This window comes from Stigmatopora nigra, chromosome 8 (genome assembly GCF_051989575.1).
Source record: "Stigmatopora nigra isolate UIUO_SnigA chromosome 8, RoL_Snig_1.1, whole genome shotgun sequence".
In the NCBI taxonomy this organism is placed as follows: domain Eukaryota; kingdom Metazoa; phylum Chordata; class Actinopteri; order Syngnathiformes; family Syngnathidae; genus Stigmatopora; species Stigmatopora nigra.
Window position 1 is genome coordinate 5,169,949 of NC_135515.1, and position 20,292 is coordinate 5,190,240.

General features: G+C 41.0%; 3 protein-coding genes across 3 annotated transcripts; 1 reads left to right on the forward strand and 2 right to left on the reverse strand.

The window, feature by feature from the left end:
• The first annotated feature begins 1,610 nt into the window (after window positions 1–1,610).
• On the forward strand, window positions 1,611–15,683 carry dact3a (dishevelled-binding antagonist of beta-catenin 3a). The gene is made up of 4 exons (XM_077722570.1): window positions 1,611–2,082; window positions 7,985–8,090; window positions 8,436–8,546; window positions 9,721–15,683. Exons 1-4 carry the CDS (start codon window positions 1,855–1,857, stop codon window positions 11,250–11,252), a joined length of 1,977 nt encoding a protein of 658 aa, XP_077578696.1. The 5' UTR covers window positions 1,611–1,854; the 3' UTR covers window positions 11,253–15,683.
• c5ar1 (complement C5a receptor 1) lies at window positions 12,925–14,989 on the reverse strand. Its single transcript, XM_077722571.1, has 2 exons — window positions 14,951–14,989; window positions 12,925–14,498 (listed from the first exon to the last, which is right to left on the reverse strand). The coding sequence occupies exons 1-2, from the start codon at window positions 14,956–14,958 to the stop codon at window positions 13,448–13,450; spliced, it is 1,059 nt and encodes a 352-aa protein (XP_077578697.1). The 5' UTR covers window positions 14,959–14,989; the 3' UTR covers window positions 12,925–13,447.
• Window positions 15,340–19,746, reverse strand: lbhl (LBH regulator of WNT signaling pathway, like). The gene is made up of 4 exons (XM_077722572.1): window positions 19,363–19,746; window positions 17,215–17,287; window positions 16,787–17,090; window positions 15,340–16,104 (listed from the first exon to the last, which is right to left on the reverse strand). The coding sequence occupies exons 2-4, from the start codon at window positions 17,281–17,283 to the stop codon at window positions 16,025–16,027; spliced, it is 453 nt and encodes a 150-aa protein (XP_077578698.1). The 5' UTR covers window positions 17,284–17,287; window positions 19,363–19,746; the 3' UTR covers window positions 15,340–16,024.
• Between the last annotated feature and the right edge of the window lie 546 nt (window positions 19,747–20,292).

Consider the following 20,292-nt stretch of genomic DNA (forward strand, 5'->3'; position numbering starts at 1 on the left):
AAATGATCTTTTCTGATGAAGGCCCAAACAATGAGTTTTCTTAATAGTTTATCAGTAGATATTGTCCTTATCCACACAAAAGAAAGCTGTTGGTTGAAGATTACTTGAAATCGAGCATTTTGTCCAGCCCAGTGTGCCGAAAAGCTGATGTAAGTTTAAGAAAATAATCCAAATTGGCACATACGACATGGCATGCCAACAATTAGTTGTCTAAAATAACGCTATATACAGTAAGTCCTTTCCGTTGTTGCCTCATGCATCTGCATGCTCATTCACAAAAATTAATCGTAAAAAGAATACAATGATGTAATGAGGGAACACTGATTGACAGAAATTGTGTAATGCGACAAAAAAACAACAACAATAGCGGCAATGGCACTGCTATGGGCATCAGTAGCTGATCTGTAAGGACACGCATCGGCTTCAGAACTGTAGGGTGATTGTTCAAGTCTGGACAAAAGCAATTACAACCAGATGTTGGATTCTATTCTCCGTTTTGACTACTGTAGAGATGCCCTTGAGCAAGACACTGACCCTCCCCCTAAATTTAGCCTCTTTCCTTTTTTATGTCTCCATTAGGGTGGTCGCTTCTCTGTGTGTGGGGTCCAACGAAAGTATACAGTAATATGTATATTTAGTCAGTGAATTTTATCACTCGTACTCTAATTTAGTAAAAAAAAAAAACCTGAAAAAGTTACTGAACAGGAACAGAAAGAAAGTTGGGAAGTATATATGTACATATATAATAGTCTGATCATTTTAAAAAGGTATTCTAATGAAACCTGGCATCCACGGTGTGTGTGACAGGGCCTAAGAGTGTTGTAATTTTCTGTGTTTAAACATTATTTTCTCTATTATGGTAGTTGTGAGAAATTTGAGATTAGCCAATTTAGATTCTTTGCGCAATCATCTTCTACTTGAAGGCCAGGTTTTGCCTGTTCTTTTCAGCGTCACACAGCCAGATGAAAGCTATTAATGAGTGTGTTGCATATCCACTGGAAGGATGTGAACTATTTTTTTCTTAGTTGAATCCAGGTGGGGAAGCCTGGCTGCCAAGTGGTTAGCGCATCGACCTCACAGACCTGGGGTTGAAGGTTCGATTGCAAGGTGGGTACCAATTGTGTGGAGTTTGCATGTTCTCCCTGGGCTTGTGTGGGTTTTCTTGGGGTACTCCTGTTTCCTCCTACATTCAAAAAACCTGCGGGGTAGCCTGGTTAGACACCCTACGTATGAGTATGAGCATGAATGGTTGCATATCTCCTAGTGCCATGCGATTGGCTGGCCACCGATTCAGGGTGTTCTCCGCCTAGTGCCCGAAGCTAGCTGAGATGGGCTCCAGCACCCCTGTCGACCCTTGAGAGAATAAGCGGTTCGGAAAATGAATGGATCTTAGTGTTGATCGTCTCATTTGAAAGTATGATAGACTATATTTTTGTCTTCCAGCCTTCTCTCTCTTCTGATTCTCTCAGATTTCTTCTCTTTTAGCACTTTTACAGAGCGAAAGAGAGAGGGAGCCCTCCCCCTCAAGTATTCCACTCTCCCTCCCCAACAGGGGGGGACGAGGAGATGGGTGAGGTCGCTGAGTCTGGAATGAATCAAGGGGGATGGGACGACACCCACCCTAGCCGACTCTTGCGCTCCAATCCCGGCCCAGATGGGGACTGTGGCGGAGAGAGGGCGGGGCTCCGTGGCAGCGTTTGACAGCTGCAAAAATAGAAAATGTATCGCGCATAGAAGATGAGGGAAAGCACGCTGCTCCCAGCGCACTCTCGTAGAATGGAGTAAAAGCTTCTCTTTTTGGCGTGTACATGTTTTTTGGTTCTCCTTACTGTTCTCTAGGGGCGATTTTGGACTATGCAGCGCGCCTTCTCCTTCCCGGTGACGCTGGAGCGTAGCCGGACCAAGGAGCGTCTGGAGGCCAGTCTGGCCGGCCTGTGTGAGCTGGAGCTCCGCAAGCAGCGTCAGGAGGGCCTGGTCCTCGGGGCGCTGGCTCTGGGAGACCACCTCGAGACCACCTCTGCAGGGGATGTCTCCTTATTCAGCTGTTGGGGTCAGGATAACCTGACGTTAAGGCGCCAGCTGGTAAGGACTTTTCCTTTATTTCTTACTTGACACTAGTATATTGGATTTCCTAATTGTTTTCTTCATCTGATAGGTGACTTTTACTCTGAGTTTTTGCTATTGGTGACGATTGAATCTTTGCTGGGAAGGGAAAAAAAGTTAGTCAACTTGGTTAATAGGGTCTCCGTTCGCCGGGGTTGGAGGTTTATGCCTGTGGGCGAGCAGATCAGGGGGTGGAGTGGCCGCCGTTTGGAGCCCAGGCCGACTCTTTAATAGCCCATTGTTCCCCCATCATACACTTTTGTGCATTTTACGGCTTTACAAGCGCACTTCTTATTGCAGCTTTCTCCACATCATAAAGGCATGAGTTATTTTCTCCTATTTGCTTGTGGCCGACGCCTCAATGCCATAATTGATGAGGTGCTTGAATCCCCCCAGTGGATTAACTAGCGATTTAAAAGTAGGATGCACGAGTTATACTATTGGGAAGAGGATTATATTTCTTTTTAGCCTGGAGCATGTCAGACAACAACTTTTACGCACTAGTGAGCATCAGTGTTACTCTACATTGTAAATGTGTGTTGCTGTTTCTCATGTCTTGACAATAGCCTGACAACAAAAGAAAGCATTTATTAAATAAATGAGGGTGAATGAGAAATTAAATCAACCACCTCCCCCCCAGCAGGGGTCCTAACAATAGATGCATGTGGGCTAGAATACTAATGATGCCAGAGAGAGAGGTGATGGCCTTGAACACGCCTGGTCACAATGTTAGGCACACCTGAGCAAAACAGAAAGTATCATATGTCATATGATAGCTGGATCCCATCTAATTTAAGAAAAAAATTGAGCAGAATAAACTTGTGATTGGTCACCCATCAGAGTTGAGAGAGTCAGACAAAACACGCACTGTATTGATGTCAGATAACTGTAATCCGTTTTTACCCCGTCTTGTTACGCTGATCATTTTAAAAGCATTTAATATCTTTGCTAGGGGGTCATCAAATGCTCAAAAAGAATCTAGAGTGGATATTTACCCTTGTTCCCTGTCACTCCTGTACATGTCTAATGCGAGGAATATCCTTACATAATTGCTGAGCTTTGTCAGTGGCCTGTAAAAAAAAATAGATCGTTAAAACTCAACTCCTTGAAGTAGAGCTTGGAGCAAAAAAACCTTGAACACCCTTCAGTAAGTCATTTGTGATACCTTTTTGCAAATGTGGCATGTCATGTGCTTATCGTTTCAGCAAACCCCAGTTGGTTAAAGTGTCTGTGGAATAAAAAGCTGCACCCACAGTGGCCCTTCGGGACCACTTTGGCTACCCCTGAATTCTAACCCTAACAACAAAGTAGATCGCGGTAGGTTGGCTCTTTGAAAAGTAGATCTTGGAGCAAAAAATGTGTGAGCTCCCCCTTCTATAAATGAAGCAACATCAATGATAGTGTAGTGAGTCACTCGCTTGACTTTCATCCAAACAGTTCATTTCTCATAGATTGTGTGCGAGTGTGTGTGTGTGTGTAGGTAAGTTCAAGCACTCCATGTGTGCATGACGATTGATTGGCTGTAGTTCAATTTTGGCTCTCAAAGTCAAATTGGATATGCTCCAGATTCTCACAACAAAGAGAAACTGAATTACGGCGATTGTATGAGAGAATTAGTAGTAGTATCAATTCAATGCGAATTTTGTTAACCCTGTTACATTTCTATTCTAGGCATATCCTATGACATCCAAAAAATCTTGGCCCAAATCCCAGTTGGACTCTACCATTATTAGACTAAAAATTCCACAATATTGGTCTCTGATTAGGATGATATGTGATTTTACCAAGTTGTATTTCTATTCAAGAGACAGACTAAAACCTTACTTCCCAATCCCTTCCCCTCCACCTCACCTCTGCAAGACGTAGCAGAGTCAAAAGCTTGTCTTCATCACAAACAAACTGAGGAGAAGCAGTTGTTTTCCAGGTCTGCCAAGGAGACACACGCCTTTCCCTCAGGAGGGGCGGGTTTAAGGATGAAGGATTTTGGGGAGGGGGTGTATTTCCTGTTTTCATTTTCTCCCCAACATATGTGGATCGATGTCTATTAACAATTTTGCCAAGCCAAGCGTGTGAGTAATTGTGGGAGGAATGTCCCTAGAGAATAGATGGCAGGCTTCGAATTAAATTCAGCACGCCATGTGTGTCGGGTACAACTCCCTGTGTAGTTTACAGAGTGTATTTGTGGCTGTATTGTATGTGTGTATACATAGTGAGTCCAAACTCTGCTGCTGGTCTACTGCGTGAGGTGTTGACAGGGTCGGGATGGCAGACAGCAGCTGGTGACGCATGAAGAGTTGACCTCCTGTCCACTCACTGGTATTGTTTTAAGACCTACGCGTCTAGAAGCAATAGCAATGTGTTTGTAGCTCAAATAGAAATGGTTTATATCAGGGGTGCTCAATATATTGATCGCGGTTTACCAGTTAATCCCCAAGTACTATTAGTAGTCATTGTGATTAAATGAATTCCTACTCACAAAGATTGGCAATTCCACTCAACACTCAGGCTATTTTTTGGAGGATGTTTATAATGAAGCATTTTTATTGGTTCTTATCAAGTTTTGTATATGTTCCAGTTGTTGTTTTTTTGGTTACTGTAGGTGTATTTTTTTAATTGAACAGAAGGCATATTGTGCGCCCTGGTCAGATGTGGTCTTAGAAAACCAATAATTTATTCTGAAGGATTTGTACTATATTTTGCCTCCTTTAATGAAGTCCTCAGGAAAGTGCACAATGGCTGAGTCATCACGTCACACTTGTATTTGCACGTATACGCTGAGCTGTTACAGCTGTCACTCACACGGCTTAGCGTGACACATTACACTCCTTTCACAGCCTCATGACATCCCTCATTTGCATGCTAATATTGAGGTTTTGCAAACACAAGGCTCAAGTGAGTGTTATTTCATGCTCTTCAATAACATTCCAATTGTCAGAATGAAGTAGGGAGGTAAGTTGTGATTCAATCTGCAGATGTGTGTTTAGGAAAGCACTTTGAACTGCTCACGCTGTGAAATGAGCATATTTAGGGTCACATTCTAACGCACTAGCAAATGACTGTCGGACTGTTGACAATTTGCAGTGATGTTGCTAGGACACAAAATACATTATCTTCTCATTTTCAATTAGCATGCAGCATATCAAGTTACATTGCCATCGTCAAACAAACCACATCTTGAACTTATGATCGTTCATAATTCAAACTAGAAGGACTTTTATCATCTCTTCCAGCATGTGATGCCAACATCACTGCGCTACTCTATTTGGCTTCCAATATTTTTTTTCATCTGCTATTAGTAAATTCAAGCTGCTCTTTTATTTTCTTTGGTCTCTAAGGGGAAGTTGTACCACATAGTATATGTTTGCCTAGGCGTTTGGTTTACAGCAGCCGAGTAGGAACTCTGATATTAGAATACCTTTCCAAAAAAAAAACCCACCCCAACTCGGAACCAATTTTAAAAGGCCCCATGTCACGATGGCAACAGAACTTTAAAGTTCAATGCAAGCCAGAGATGTGAAGTATATAATTGGAATCAATGAAGTATTGGATAAGGTCCTTAAATGGCTTTATGTTACTAAATAATCAATGTCCTATTACTTGTGTCTTTGTCTTTCTACCTTTGTTTGGCACAAACCCTTCACTTTTATTATGTGGACATTTTGCCTGGTCTATGCAAGAAAGGGGTCTTCTTCTGTGTGAGGGGGGTGTGTACGTTATGTCTGTGGCCTCCCACAGTCTTGTCTGATTTAATTATAGAGGGTCCAGGAGTGAAGCGGTCTCATTGGTCCATTCCATAGATGTTTACGTCCTGGTGACGAACCACTGACTGCTTTATGATCTCAGTCCTCTTCAGCACAACCAGTGAGCTTTTATTTTGTATTATTTTACACTCTACAGTATTAACCCTCCTTATTCTCCCCTACACTCAATGCGGAAACAAGAAAAAAAATAGTAGTGATGTTATGATGGATTTTATTTGTCCCCATAGACTGTAGGTGTAGATGTGTTAAGGTTAGGTGAGGTGGACCGAGAATCGGTGTCAGTCTGTCCCCAACCCCCATCATCCCAGGGCTTGGGATGCTGTAAAAGGGTAATGATAGATTGTGCACCGTGTGGTAAAAGCAGTGTGAGGGCATCAATAATAGACAATAATCTCACAGGAGCCTGCTAAAAGCTCACACTTAAATGATGAAGCTGCACACCCCATCAAACGCTGTAAAGTGTCAGGCTTCGTTTTTTATGCAAACTGTGGAAAGCTCGCTAACGGTTGAAAGACCGTAATCAGTGAAGTGAAACTGCATTATTGATTTCATTGATTTCCAATGGTTTTTTTTTTTATTGTGAAAATGAAGATCCCCATACTAGATCTCAAGCATACACGAACCTATTAGTGGAGGGATGCAAATCGCTTTGTTTGGAGCCACACAATAAGCACCCTTGTTGAGACAATAGGAATGAGCGCGTTTGTGGGGGTGACAAGGTTATTGGGAAACAAGGGTTAGCGTGGGTCAGTTGACCCTTTTGCGTCATCAGTGTATATAAACAAAAAGTCTATTTTGAGGTGCGGTTTGACGGTTTCTTTTTTTTTTGTGACTGAAGTAAGCACTTAAACTGCCGTAGACGATTTGGGAGTTGATATCGATTTGAGGCAATGCTGACATTGTGTCACCTTTAATTCACTTATGACTGATCACATGCCCGGGGCAGTCTGAGGAGGGTCATTGTTGTTCGATTTGGCTGAGCAATAGATGAAGCTTCAACATGTTTTGAGCTCCAAAGGTTAAGTTTGTGTTGATAAAACAATGCTTTTAATGTGGTTGTAGTTTGCTTTGTTGATGTGTATGTTGCATCATAACCTTTTTCCATTATTTGACCCTTTTATTCATCAAAATGTCTACATCAGTTTAGGGTAAATAAAACTATTTTAGTGCCTATTGTCACAAATAAAACCACACAATCGTCATGAAATTTTTACAGAATAATGCCGATCTGTGATCAGATTATGTCCCACATATGTATCTGCTAATTATAGTGTGTTAGACAAGAGGTTAAAAATATGAGATGAAAAAGAAAAATGTTCTTCGCTTTACTGCCCACAAGTTATTTGATAAAATATCTTTTATTTTACTGTCTATTCCATTTTTGGATGTCCCTAAAATTGCTCCCTATGTATAGTAAGTACCCTGTCATTATAGCTTAACTCCCACTATAAGAAAACCTCTGATCTATTTAATGACTTTGTTACTAACAGTATTGTGTCATTCCTCAATGCAGTGGTCAGTTAAGAAATTATGATGTACCGATGATTCATGTTTTTCCTTGTGTGTATACTTGGAGGTTGCATATTTTTGAAGTAGAAAATGTAATTACATTCATCCTATCAAAACATTTCACATATTTCTTTTCAACTGACCCGATCCTTTTAAGCTTTTGTCCTATCACACACATCTCATTTCTTTTTGTACAAATGCAGACCCGTCTGAGTCTAAAACATTGACTATCTTGCATGACATTTTCTGTGGCCCCGCTCAACATGAGTGGAACATTACACCCACTCTTGTGCATCCCCTTTCCAAATATGTTCCAATAATTCATGTTCCATCTGGCTGCTTCCTGTGTACTTTAAGTATATACATCTTTTGTAAGTACGGTTACATAAGAAAGTCCACTGACACATGAGGAGGAGTCACTTAAGATATGCAAGTTAATGTTGACCTTTACAGCACAGTTGAAGTGAAGAATTTGGTTGTTAAGTCTGACATTTTGTTTGGGTTGCAGTACATTGCACTTTATTTCACTTTGTGTCTTTGATTATTTCAGACTATACACTTGCTTCTCTAGGGATACCATGCAAATAACAATAAATGTATTTGTGTTCTAGAGTGCTCTTCAGACTTCGCCATGGGGTCTCGTGCAAACAATCGAGCAGCAAATGGGAGAACTGCGTATCAACATGGACCACTACGACACATCTCAAGGAGACACAGGTGATAGTTGGCCTAGTTCAGGTACCTGTAATTGGAGAGGGACTCCAGGCTGCAAGATTTTTAAGATAATATAAACAAAAATATACATTTTCCTGCAGAGTTTGTCTTAAATTGATTGCAAGCTTTCCCATCGCTAACACAATTTTTAAGTGCCCTACAACTGTTGACTAACTCTTTATTTCTTTATAGTTGCTCCATTCTAATAGACATTGTCTGTATTTTCTTTGAGTACTATTTATACATATTCCTTCAGTGGCTAACCCGCAACGTGTGCTTCCAGAAGCGTAGGCTTCATTGGAATGAAGTAAGCTTCTCTTCTCTCACACAAGATGTACTTTTTCTTAGGTTTCTACGAGTCAAGTGAAGGTCAATCGCCTAAAGGGAGAACTTGTTCAGCGGAGACCACAGAGATGGTCTCTTCCTGGCCTTACACCAACGACAGACCCAAGTCTGTGGGTAAGAAAATAAACACACATGGTCCTCTTTCACCATTTCCTGTTCCACGTGGACATCATTATAAGGCTTGTGTCAATAAATAACGACCTTACTGCCTTTCTTTTTCATGCGTCTTAAGTATGTCTTGCAACTTCTTCTCTTATGCGTAGCTCCATTACTTCTTCTAAGTGCTAGTACCAGTAATTATTTTTACAAACAGGATGATTGATTTAAAAATACGTGTTTAGAGTTTAGCTTTGACAGAAGCATATCCAGAAAGTGTTAACAACACTTACCTTGATCCACATTTTGTTAGGTCACAGCCTTATGACAATATTGAATGGCTGGCTTTTTTTCATTATAAAATCAAATTTTGACCAGTTTTGAGGAACAAAAATATTTTCTTTTTTAGACTAAAAGTCCAATTACATGGTTCCTAACAGCCTTAGTTATTTTTAATATGGCAGACATTAATTTTTAGCAGTTTCATTCTCCTTTGTGCCATTTCTCAAGTGCAATCAAGTTGTATAGAAAGCATGGTGATTTTTTATTTTTTAAGATCCCTCCAGTTATATTAAATTTCATACAAATATACTCAAAAGGAAAATAGTCAAGAGCTGTGAGTACTTTTTAAATTTAATGTAAACAGATTATAGATATAAGTAGATGTAGCGCAAACCTTTTTGTTCTTGAATGAATGATTAAATGAAGAGAAACAGGGGACTAGGCATGGGTTTACTGCTTTAGTTAAGTGTTGCCCTCAGGACATCAGCACTCCAACTAGAGAAAGCGTTATTGGAATTACAACGTGCTGCGCCATGTCTGCAAAATCTGTGCGATCCTCATCTTGTAACCTTGTGACCTTTTTAGCCAGGAAAACATACCAAGCTTTATCCCAAAATGTTTCTTTCTTGTCATTTTCACTCCCCTCCAATGGACAAATATCAGCATAACAGCCATGAAAATAACACACATTTGTCTCTGATTTAACAAAAACATAAGGTCATGCTTGAAATTGTCATTTTCATTTAAAAAAAATAATTCCAGGAGTTGCTTTTGACAGGACATAGGCATCTCAAATCGGTGCTCATAATCTTTTTGGTGGCAGATGTACACTATAATACACATCGATGGGAGTTAGCTAATATAGGGATGCCCCATTTTCTATTGCTTCATGCACTTTTTCTCCCTTCAGGTGACACTCTTCTGTTGAATGGAGAATCGGACATGGCAACCCCTCAAAGTGGGCTGCTCCGCTCTTTTTCTGCTCCCCACCCACCCCTGGAGGGGATCGCCGAAGAAGCAACACCAATGGAGTTTTGGATGCAGGAGCCTAGCCAAGTCGAGCAGCCCTCGGAGCAGCAGCAGCAGCAGCAGCCTCTGGGAGATCAGGTTACAGAGGAGGACTACCAGCAAGCCACGAGGGTGGAGGGTTACATACTTCATCTTGTCCAGCGTCACACCCTTTTGCCAAGGCCATGTCAGCCTCGTACAACTCTAAGCCCTGATCCGTCATACAGCTTTACCCCTGCACATGCCTCTCTAAACAGAAAAAGCCCTTCTCTTTCCACAGAGCAGGGACATGCAGGTCCCCAAATTGAACTTTCATCCCACCCCAAGAACCCCAGTTGGGGTTGTGACCTCCCAGAGGGTGAGGCCTGTGGAGGAGAGGCTCCATCTCTAGAAGAAGAGCGTTATTTGATGCTGCCCTACCCCCAGTGTAGACCACACTCCATGACTGGGAGGTTGCCATCACCTCTGCCCTTCTTGGACCCCAACTGCGGTGGTGGGGCGCTTAACCTTTGCTGTGAACCCTCACCCCCTCAGCATTGTCCTCAGCCTCCAATCAATCAGAAGCACAATCTAGTAAGTGCTCAGTACATCCCAGGGCAGGTCTGCCATGCTCCCTTACGCTCACCAAAACATTTTAACCAAGCACAGTCCAAAACCCACCAGTCCTCTCCTGACCACCACAATGCCAAGCCCAGAAATTCTAGGAAGAGCCACAATGAAAAACAAAGGGCTAAAAAGTCCAGCGGTAAAGCAGGTCGATCCCAGTCAGAAAACAGTCTGCTCGGCCAGCGGGTATTGCCAGAACGAAGGTACAGCACTACCGAGCGGCATCAAGGCAGAGGAGATCAGGCCCAGGGTCAAGTTGTTAAGGTTCACGTAGGAAACAATAGCGACAAAGCAAACCGACGCTGGTGTTCCAACTTGGAGCTCAGCCAAGATGAAGGAGAAAACAACCACATGGAACAAGGCCATCGGAGGCCACCTCGAAAAGCTCGCCCTGGTCACAGTGGTCACCACCACCATCACCACCACCAGCAGCAGCAACAGCAGCAGCCTCCTCATAATCATCATCCACAGCAACATAGCCAACGCTGGCACTCAGACTTCCAGCAGCGTGCGCCACTTTGCCAAGGAGAGGACCCCTACGCGGGGGCTGCCCCCGCCGAGTCCTCGTCCAGCATGAGCGAAGTGTACTCACCAGCCTCCAGTTCACTTTCCAGTGACTCTGACGAGAGCGGTGGCCTGGTGTGGCCCCAGCAATTGCCACCTCGACTCGTTACCACATCGTCTTCCTCTTCGCCCACAGCGCAGGCCGCTAGCGCCAACCCTCCCGCTCAGCCAAAAGCTTTTGTCAAGATTAAAGCTTCCCACGCACTCAAAAAGAAGATCCTAAGATTTCGCTCTGGATCCCTCAAAGTCATGACCACCGTGTGAATTGGTTTTAAAAGCAAAGCATCATAGCGTTTCCCACCTCCATGCTCAAACCCTAATTAAAGGCTGACGTTTCATGTTTACTTCCGACATGCATCCACAGGAAAAGTCACAGCCTTTATTTTCCCCTAAGTGACGTTAATGAACGTGATGCCAAATTACACAATGTTGACAAAGCCTACATTGTTGCCATGGAGCTGATGTCCAAAGGAATTATTATTAATGACGTATCCTTTCATGCTTCATAAATTATCCTTGTTTAAAGCCAGGGCCTGTGAAAATAATATTGTGACAACAAATTAAATGCTGTGGGAACACAACCTTTGGTTGTGTTGTTTTAATTAAAAACAATAGATTTGATAAAATTAAAAAAACAGGTAGTACATTGGCCAAGACAGAACCCATAAAACTTTATTGTGACTGTCCAGATCAGTCCATCCATCACTTGATGACTAATCAGCAGACATAATTTGTGATGTTGTTATTATAAATGGTCTTCAGATAGAACAACTATGAAGGATAACCTGAGTCATTTTGCACAGTGCTGTTTAAATGACTTAGTCTTGGTAAACAATTGTCTCCTAAAGTCATACATTATTAATCTTGTGAATGACTCTACTAAAAGCTTGAAAATATCCTCTTTTTGACCGAAAAACTCAAAATAGGAGATTTATGTGCTTGTAACGTACAGCTCAAATGAAATACTCACTATAATTTTTTGGTGTGTTTGCATTTTGGTCACTCGTAAATTATGGTCTGGGCAGGAAAGTGTAGGCAGGCTGTCTAGATTGGGAATGTTCTCATGAGAATTTAGTAGTTTGGTAATTCAAAATATAATTATAGTAATCCTGTCGGCGTGAGTGTCAAGCGTAACTGCCTCCCACTGAGGTTAGGGTTTCAAATCAGGTCTTTCTGTGTGTCAATTTTGGTCAGGTACTTTCTCACTTTTTTTTTTTTTAAACATAGTAGGCTGATGGTCACTTGTTGCTATTTGCTTTGGATGTGAATGTACTCATTCCTCATGTACGCCTTGTGATTGGCTAGAAACCAGTTCCAGGTTGTAGACAGATTCTTTCCCACTGGGATTAGTTCCTGTGAATCAACAAGATAAGTAATAGAGAGTGAAGGAGGTTTTCTTATCTCTAGATTCCTAACTGGTCTTAGATTAGAGCAACTGCTAAATTGTACAAAGAGTCTGACTCTCATGTCACTACAAAAGCATGCAATACATTTAGTTAAAAAAAATCTTAGTAAATTCTCATGCAAACATTTACTTTTCTTGCGCTATGACATTGATGACAGGCTCAATTTGTAAGCAGCTGCTGTTCGACCAGCCAGTCATTATAGCAATTCATTTAAAAGGCAGCAATTTAAATACAAGATTACTCACTCGTCATAATTTAACAATGTGTATAATCCATGAAGTGGCCTTTTATGGAACGAATGTAGTTTTTAATAAAATTGAAACATTTTGGCCTTTGCTATGTTGACGTGACTAGTCTGACAACTTTATTTTACGTTGTATTTCAGTCAAATGAAATATAATGAAGGATAATGCTTGACATTGTCTAATCACCAACTAATATTAATTAAAAACACAGTTTGCTACGTTTCACTTGTGCTAATCTCAAAATTTATCACGCAGTGTTCAAAGAAAACAACACCCAAGCACATCAAGAAAAAGAAAATATTTATACAGTACTAATGGTGAGCGCTGTATACTTTATTTATGTTCATAACTTGTCAGTAGTCACAAAGGTATATGAATATCATATTTGTATTGTTTTCTCATTACAAATAAACGGTAAACATCAAACACAATCAGTTATAAGATGTAATACTCAATTTTTCTCCCCTCTGTGACAGAAAGAAAGAGCCAACCAACAGTAAACAGTAGTTGTTGTTTATCATCCTCTGCACCGCTTGTTGTGGAGGGTGCTGCAGCCTATCCATCCCAGCCAATCACCACAAGCAGGTGGGCGACACCCCGACATGGTTGCCAGCCAATCACAGGTCACACACAATCAAACAGACAACCCACCACTCACACTCACAATCAATGCCCAAATATGGAAATTTCTCTTTGAAGAAGTGCAATATTTGTTCAGTATGTCTAGTTAATTTAAGGAACAAAGTGTCATTCTCTTCATCTATTGCGTAACTGATCCTGAACCATGTCAGTGTCATGTCTACCGCCCTCACACGTTAGTCATCGCCTTTTCTGAGGAGCTTGCGGCTTTGGTTTCACGAGCAGTCATTTTCCTGGACGTGGGGTCTTCACCGAGTAAATGCAGAACGTTGCACAAGGAGCGATTCATGGTGTTTTTGAAACCTCTACCCACACATACGTAAAGTAGCGGGTTGAGGCAGCTGTTAAAGTATGCCAGGCAAAGCGTCAAAACATAGGCCAAGTACACAGATGGGCTGTTAGGCGAAGTTCGAGGTGTCACCAACGTGAGGAAGTCCATGATGTGTAAGGGCAGCCAGCACACAAAGAAACTTAAAACCACTGCAATGATGACCTTCAATGTCCGCATGGAGCGTCTCCCCTTGTCTGTGATTCCACTCTCAGCTCTCCTGTAGACCCTCCAGTGGCAGATAACGATAACCAGGAAAGGCAGGATGAACCCAAAAACCAAGCGCATTTCAGTGAGGAGCCATGCGGTATTTTTAGGGAGTAACAGCATACACTCACGCTTTAGCTCGCCCAGTTCAATCTCCTGAGCATATATAAATTGAGGCATGCTGCCAATCAGGGCAAGGCTCCATACTACCACACAGCCCAGGACAGCAATTTTGGGTCTTCTGTTGTTGTGGCACCACACAGGCTTGGCCACCAGCAACCAACGATCTAGACTTATTAAGACGAGTTGCAGGACACTGCAATACATCACCCAGTAGAAGAAGCCTTTGAACAATGTGCATCCCAGCGGGCCAAAGTGCCAGTGGTCATCGTGGGCCAGGGGCACCATGAGAAGAGGGAGCGAGAGGCAACATAGGAAGTCAGTCAGTGCAAGGTTAATGAACCAGATAGTTGTGACCGAAGTGGCCATTTTGAAACCGGCCACCCACATCACTATAGCATTCCCAGGAACACCTAACAAAACTACAAGGGCATAGAAGGTCAGCGCCATGATCTGGATGGGTTGAATCTTGGGCCTTTCGATGTCAGTAAACTCTGTGAAATTGAAGAATGAGTCTGGAAAGGTGTAGTTCAAATTCCAGTCGTAGTCGTCGTCCATGTCTGAACTGTAAATTGAAAATACAATGTTAGTAATGCACCTAGAGGTGGAAAGGGTCTTATCTCCCCTTTTTCCAGGGCCATTTTGCTCTTAGTATTTAACCCAATCAAGCGAACACACTACACACACTTAGACCTGAATCCTCAAACATACACAAATTTTCTTACAATCTTTGCATATCTCGTAATGAACTGACATCTTTGAGATATTACAGGGTGAGCTGATATCTTATGACATATTTTATGTTAGGATTTAAAACTGAAATTTTGCTTAAATTCACTTTCCCTATTTGAGATTAAACTCTACATTCTATCTACTGTCCTCGCTTCCATTAATAAAGCAGCATAAATCTAAATGATCAATACATAAGTTAAAATACATATGGAGAAAATATTTATTAACAACAACAATCTTTAAAGTTTTCACAAATAATATATGCCTTTAAAAAGTTCAACTTACAGTGACATTGTTGGCGTTGTTCACACTTCTCAGTCAAAAGGAAGTTTATGGGCTTTCCTCTTGTTGCATTACTTAATATACGCAAATACTTACAAATACACACCCACACTCTTCGTGAGCCAATTGCTCTGTACAAGATTGATATGGGCTTTCACTACATTGCATCTTTTAGCTCTTTCCATGATTTTAATCAGGGTTCTTAGAAAGCCACTTCATTATGATACAATGTAATGCTTATAGATATTCTTGTGTGTTATATTTCATGATTCCTTTGCTAAATTATGTGACCTAAACCAAGCTTTTCTGACAATCTGTAATACCTTCAGTCTTGAAATGGGCATGCAATAACAACAATAATAATATAATAACTTTGAATCCTAAATCAGAAGTTGTATGAATATTATACTTTATTGGATGTGGAAATGGAATAAAATACTTTATCACAGGTACATTATATTTATTCATACAGTCCCAAAATCCTACTGTTGCATTCACAAGTCAATTTAGACAAACAAAAACAGATTAAAATCCATAGAAATGCACCATTAAAGTTCTGCCTTTATCTGAATGGCTCTACAAACAAGAGCTGCCTTTTTTGTTAGAAGAGAAACAGGTTTTTAAAAAGTTTTAATATTGGAATCTTTAAATTCAGAACTAAATAAAAATATAATCTCTCAACAGAAGTAGCCAGAGAGTTGAAAACTCTTTAGAAAATAGAGGAAAAGGAACAAAATGATGAGCACAGCCATGTATGTACATATATAGCGCTATTGCTCAAACACCTTAAAAAGTGGAAGTTAAGGAAATTACATAAAAAGCAAAAGATGACTCTAAAGGTTACAGGGGAAAAACTTGGTAATGTTCTGTGAATGTTTGCCTCATATTACAATGTGTGTTGCTGAGATTACCTTCATCAGCCAAGTGAGCAGACATGCCCATTTATGGCTTCATTGTGAGATTCATTGGCTGTTTATCGGTGCTTGAACATATTTTTCTTTTTTAGGCTTTCAGCTCACCAGCATAATTTTTCATTGTCAGTGTCAGCTTATTACTCTTTCTTCTTTACTGGGTTTTTCAGAGGTTGCGGTGGAGAGCCGGAGTACAACTTGGTGGAAGGGTGGGGGTGTCATCACGAAATGCGTCTGATTGTAGATCTGCACAACAGAAAATTGTTAGGTGGCTGTGAAAATAGCAGAGATGACTATGAGGTTTAGTTTTTTTCTGTATGTTCATTTGGTTAAGAGCAACCATTTTGATCGGTACAAGTATTGGAACTGAACAAATGGAAATATTTTTTTGGCAAGACCTTCAAAAAAGGGCCTGCAACATATTAAGATAAACCGATATGGCATTTTTTGTTTGGCTACTTGATATTGCAGATGGTTTTGCTTTATTTCAGTGTCAATACCTGGCTTTTGGGATCTGAATGTGGCAGTTTCAAACATAAAAGTCTTGTATTTGATTAAGAAAATTAGAATTAAGATGATTAGGAGTAATGAATGCACTTTTGATACATTAATCTAGCAGTTTTTTTTACTTGTCCTGATGCTGTCATTGTGCTAATTGTAATTTTTGGCAGGCATCACAACCATGGTAATGCAAGTGGTCTGCATATGCTCCAACAAACCCACATGACTATTTAGCTAGACACCACTGGCTGTAATGTCATCATGCGGATGACACAGAAAATGAGGAGATGATGTAATGCTTCAGTGTTTAGCTGCCTCTCCCTCAAAAGTCATCTGGGCTGTGTTCCTTCTCAAGTTTAGAAGAAGAAAAAAAACCTCACTAACCTAAATACTTTCCCCACGAAAACATAAAACATAATTAACTCACCAATAAGTGTTAGTCCTTGATGCTGGCTCAAAATAACAGATGTTCTTCCCCCCTCGTCCTCCTCTTCCTCCTCTCCCCAGTCAGCAATATTGGCTGGGGGGATGCATTGCTCCAAGAAGAGGTCTTCCTCATCGTCCTCCATGTCTATGTTTTCAGGAGGCCAGCGTAGTTCTCCGCTCTCCACTTCGCTCACCTCAGTTGGCTCGACAACAATGGAAGGCAGACGCTCCCTCTGGTGGTTTTCAGACAAGTTGTTCAACGACCTCTCTGGGTCAAGGACTACTCCAACCGGGTCAGGGAATATCTGAAGAAAGAGAAGTATAGTAGAAAGGTAGCCATTGCCTTGAATCCATCATAAGTTAAGTCTGAATTTTTTCGTAAACAAGGATAGAGGCATTGTAGAAATGAAGTGATATGAAGATAAGTACCTGGTAAGGCAATCGATCCTTTCTTTTCAAATCTTCAGAATTTGAATCCTGGCCGCTTAGTTCTTCCATCCCTCTACAGAAAGGACAAAAAGAACTATACTGTTAAAAAACTAAACTAGTCTCTCCCATTTAAAGGTTAATGTCAAAGGAAAAACCTTCACGGAACATAAAGATTAGCACTTGGCGTTCATAACATCACCAACATAAAGCAGCGGAAAGGGCTCATCAAGGTTGTTTCTAACAACTTTATGAGGTCTTACACACAACCACAAGCAGTTTCCTGAAGTCACGTGATGATAAATTAAGCTGAAAACCTTCATAATTGGATGGAATGTCATCCTAGGGGCCCTTCGGAATCCCCCAGAACTCATAACTGGACTGGAAAGAAAATTTGCTCTCCAATCCAAAACCGTGTGGTGTATTTTGCATTCCTAACTTAATGACATTTGCAGTAGCTTTGAATGAAAAAAACTCATGCAGTTGATTTTCTTGCGATAAACACACCCTTTCAAAACTGCAGCGCAATGACATTCTTCACACTGTCCTTCAAATGCCTTTGTTTTGATACAAAAAAGAGCATATCTTTCCAACTAAATTTCAGCTGTTCTTAGGCTATAAATTCCCAGGCTCACATTCACTCCTACATTTCTAATGCTGCCAGACTAAGTGAATTAGGTGGCTGTTCCTGCATGTGTCATCACATGGTGTCCCCTGTAATACACAAACACACACACACACACACTACAGATTAGCGCAGAGTCAAACAGAGCTTTTCTAAAAAAAATGGATTATGTCTGCTACAGCTCATAATTCATGTTGTGACTGTGAACCATACTGAACACATGCACCGCACACCCTTATTTTAAAAGAGAGGGAGTGAGTGTGGCGGCTGCTTTTCATCTGCCACCAACCATTCGCTGTACTACTCTAACCTGATAGTACATGTGAGACATCCTGAGGTTATCTAGTTCACAAAGATTGTGGGGCCACGGTGTGGTCCGTAGACGGTGTGGCCTCCATTCCAGCTCCATATAGCTTCAAACACTTTGGGTGTCCATGTAAACTTTTTAATTCTATTTTCTTTTTTTTTCCACACTCACTGCTTTAGTCATACTTTGTTGAGGTCATGGTGTAACATGAAATCTGTTAAAACCATGCTTACTGCTTACCTCTTAATGACATCTGTACTGGAAGACAAATCTCATCTAAGTGTTTGTACTCAATCTAGAATCTGCTTTCAGCACATCAAATGTTTGGTAACATTAATATCAGCAAACATATTAGAGAGAGATTTGTTTTTAAGTCTATCAACAACCAAGACATTGAGGATATCTTTGTAACGGAAATAAATAACAACAAAAAACTATTGAAAATATGAGAGAATAAACCACTTTAAGAGGAATTCACTGATGCTGAAATGCAAATATACATGCTTTTGCAATTTTTTAGATTCTGTGAGATTGTGTTTTGTCTCGGTAAAAGATTGTCTTGGATGGGGGGGGGGGGGGGGGCTAACAGTTCAAGTCAACATTTCCTGTGAACTTTGTTTTAATCTCTTCATCAAGCTTGGCTTTTGTAAAATTAGTTTGAACATGCTTGCTACAAGTACATTTAGTCTCTGGCTAGACTTACTAATTCTGCTGGAATTGAAGAAACACTGCTTGCTTAAAAACCAGGACACTTATTTGTTCTCATCCCAACAGGATCAGTTTTGAGTGGGGAAGTACCTTTTATCCCCCATTTATGGAATGTGCACAATTTTTTTTTAGATGTGCAGATGATGCGTGTCACCCTAAGCTGTTTGTGTGCCACCTGGGACGGAAACCTACCGAAGCTATTATGAAGAAGCTTAACGTCCATGTAATCCCTATCATATACACTCTCTCTAAACACCTGTACATTTACACTTTTTCAAATTTCTACCAGCCCTGTTGTTAAATAAAACAACAAAAACATAGCCAAACCCCCAAAATATGGTAAAATATGATACAACTTTAACTGAATACAATCACTTTTAAAGGATTTATTCAAATGATAGTCAATAATAAACACTGAACTAGTCATACAAATATCTTAATGTTACTTTTCTAGTTTGAGTTAAAGAGGAGTTTGAGTATTGGAATTCGGCCTCCCTCTATTGATTCTTACCCTTCATTTGCTGTCAGATAGCTGTCTTCTCTATCTTGGAACAGATCCACCGGGGAGAAGACAGGCTCTCCCACGGTGGGCACGATCTGGACATTGGGGGCTTCAGAAGATGCTGAGCAGCTCCCGCAGTATTCCCCCTCTGCGGAGCGTTCATTGAGGCTGTTAGGGTCCAGGACGAGGCCTGGATGAGGGTAACCCACCCCCTCAGAGATGCTCAAGGATGGGGATACTAGAAGGGAGGGTAATTTTCTATGATGGCTTTACTCCGAGTAGGTAGCAACTGCCTCACTTTTGCATTAGTCCAAGCCTTCCAACAAGTGCTCCCTTCGAACTTCCCTCCTTGTGTCAGTTTCACCGACCTCCCTCTCCTAGTCCAACCCACAATCAGGCTTTGGATTAGCGTCTCTTTCGATTATACAGGCTTGATGGGTGACGTCAGCCGGGCTTGACAGTCGCCTCTGATGAGTTGGCACAGGGCATCGTAGATGTATGTGCAAGGGCACACAGATGGTCCAAGAGTGTAAATGAAGGCTAACATCACCCCAGAGCTGCAAGACTGCTTTTAGATTTACCTATCTTTACAGAAATTTAGGACAGTAGTTTTTTTGCATATCTTTGTTATTTGTTCAAACGATTACTTTGTGTTATTATAGCAAGCTGAACTCTCAACTTGGTGTGCCGCTGCATTCTCGGTAGATTTAGATTTGGGTGATTCATGGAATTAGCTCAGGGATCAAGGGCTCAGGGATGGGGTAGGGAGGGGAGATTGGACAGGATAATATACAGTATATACTGTGTACACACACACACACATTATTTAAAAAAATATATATATTTATATGTATATGTATGTTTATATATATTATGCACACGAATAGCCAATTATATTTTGATTATATTAAATACTATATCAAATAACATCTTACAACA